The sequence below is a fragment of the Aptenodytes forsteri genome, unplaced genomic scaffold (assembly GCF_000699145.1).
Source record: "Aptenodytes forsteri isolate BGI_AS27 unplaced genomic scaffold, ASM69914v1 Scaffold153, whole genome shotgun sequence".
NCBI classification, from domain to species: domain Eukaryota; kingdom Metazoa; phylum Chordata; class Aves; order Sphenisciformes; family Spheniscidae; genus Aptenodytes; species Aptenodytes forsteri.
Genome location: NW_008796178.1, coordinates 1,670,822 through 1,673,413, shown reverse-complemented (window position 1 = coordinate 1,673,413; position 2,592 = coordinate 1,670,822). Strand labels below are relative to the sequence as shown.

Below are 2,592 nucleotides of genomic sequence, written 5' to 3'. Positions count from 1 at the left end.
AGTCTGTTTTAAATAGGCAGGTGATGTAGGTTTGCTTGGGAAATGCGGGGTAAGGCGATGGCTTTTGTGCAGGATGGGAGTGTTACAACCTCTGTGAAAAGCAAGATCTAGAAGGTTTTGTTTAGTGAAACGTGACTACCAGCAGCTGCTAGCGGAGAGGTTTTTGGAGACGTTGGATGGTGAAAGTGTACTACCTTCCCTACTGAGCAACGGTATTCCATGCTCCTTAGGAACTCCGGAATTTCCGTGCTGTATCAAGTCACACAAAACTAGAAATAATGGTGCCCCTTAAACTCCTGGAGCGTGACAGAAGCAGCTGAGATCCCAATTATGACTGTAAGAAGAATGACTGGCAGCAAGTAAAGTTAGCTCTAACAGTCTATGGCCATAATTGGTACATACGTAATCCAAATGCATACATTGCTTTAATAAAAACAAAAGACCTTTTGTGCAGATAAGCAAATGTGTATCAGTATTGTCGAAATTGATACTAGAACATGGATTTCAGTTTGATACATACGCAGCTCTGCAAAGCTGTGTTGGTTTGCCTCGCATACGTTGGCTCAAGAAAACACAGGAAAATCAATGATGTTTAACTTAAAGGGGTGGAACACAAAAATCAGGAAGTTTTTTTCAAAGAGGAAATCAAAAGGACTTACTGGCGGACTAAATGCGTGTGGGCGAGACAGAGACGAGGTTTTGTGTTTGTTTAGTCTTCAATTCTTTAAAACCTTAGCAAGGTTAAACAGCGCAGTGACAGGAACAAAAAAAAAATCAAAATAATCTTTGTTAAGCTAAATGTAATAGGGAAGAACAGGAAAAGATCGGACAACTTGCTATTAATTTTCACAGCTTTTGCAAAAACCTTTTTCAGACTCATCAGAAGCAGCAAGTCTATGGGGTCAGTAGGTATAGAGCGTTAAAAGAGTATTTTGGGAGAAAAATCTTTAACAAGCTATATTAAACCAGTATTTCCATACTGAAAAAAATTGGGGAGGCTCCCCTATTAGAAATTTGCAGGGGATAGTATTAAGGAACTGAGTCAAATTGAAGTGCTACTAAAAGAACAAATTGATAACAAGAAAAAGTGATTGATCGAGGTGGTATTCCAGATTGTTGAGGGGGGAACAGCTGTGGCTATTCATAAACAAAGATAAGCCTAACTTAGGCGTTACTTTTGAGGAAGAGATTGTGGAAACATCTAGTAGTATTCTTTGAAAACCTTGCTCCATTCTTAGCAACAATTTAAAAAAAAAAAGGAAAAAAATCAGTAGGAAATAATACACAGCAGATCAAAAACATTTTTATGACTTCATTGAGTAAATCTGTATGGGGCCCAGATCTCGAATACTGTGTGCATTTCTTCTCAATAAAGAGAAAATGGCAAGGATAATTGAAGTGTGGAATTGCTTTTAAAGGAGAAAGAATTAGACGGCAGCTTTGGTTTACAGAGGAGGTGACTTAGATTAATGTCCACAAAGGGCATAAATAAATAGAAAATTATTACTCACCATTCTAGTAACTCATTTTGTTTCGTGCCCCTTGTTCTTACCAGGCAATGCGTTGAAAATGAAAGGGAGTGTTTTTCAGGTGGTGAACAATTAAACTGTGAAACACATTGTCATGGTGTCTTAGAAGCAAAGAGCATAAATAGAACAAAAATGGGAAGAAATGGCCATCAAATACAGTTACGTTATTTTCGTCTCAGAAAAGCCTTAAAGTGCAGATCACTAGAAGGTGGGAGGATGTAAACGGAGAATGTTGTTATGACACTTCTCCTTCCTTATGCTGTTTTCATTTGCATTGGCCACTGCTTGAAACAGGTGGTCTGGCAATATGGCCGCTTATGTTTTTGCTCCAAGCTTCACCTTTTCTTTCGTGTGCTTAAAGCCTCAGGTAGCAAGACATTCAAGTTATTCTTTAAGCTGGCAAAGCGGGGCAGATAAACACCACGGTACCTGCTTCAGGTATTTGATGTTTATTATGTGTGTGCTTTCTGAACAGACCTGTCCTTCGGTGCGCTGCTGCACTTCTTGTAACCTTTGCTTTACTAGCCCTGCTGTGGAATTTGAAAAGATAAAAATGGTAACTGTTTCTCATCAGGTGTATTTAATATTTATAAAAGTGCCCGGGCGATGGGTAACAGTCTAAAAGCACTCTTCGATGTAGCATTTAACAATCTATCTGCTATGATGTGCGCCCAGCCTGCTAACATCGTGAGGCTCTGCACATCTAACTCCTTCAGTCCCCCGGCAATCCCAGGCAGCCCTGTGGCTCAATCTACCGTTCCAAGCCACCGGTTTTTAGTCAAAACGCGGCAGATCCGCTTGAGCCTGGTTTTTCTCTGTCGGAGCGCTTCCAGGAGGTTTTTCACCAACAGTTCCTGCGACCGTACGTTATCTGTGAGGCTTTGAGCTCGGGGCACTTCACTGCGAGCGCCTGAGCTCCCTGGCTGCTCCGCCAGCTGCCGCCCAGCCCCAGCTCGCACCGAGCTGAAGCACGCTGCCTCACCGCTGCTCCTGCGCGCCAACTCGGAGCCGAGCGGCTCTCCGGGCAAACCGGGAGGCCGAGAGGCGTCGGGCTGCCCTTATC

General features: G+C 42.5%; 1 protein-coding gene across 1 annotated transcript in view; it reads left to right on the top strand.

The window, feature by feature from the left end:
* The first annotated feature begins 2,135 nt into the window (after positions 1-2,135).
* The window catches only part of DDX5 (DEAD-box helicase 5), a 7,970-nt gene continuing 7,513 nt past the window's right edge, over positions 2,136-2,592 (top strand). The window contains exon 1 of the mRNA XM_019474226.1: positions 2,136-2,391. Coding sequence (XP_019329771.1) covers positions 2,136-2,391 — 256 coding nt within the window. The remainder of the gene's footprint in view (positions 2,392-2,592) is intronic.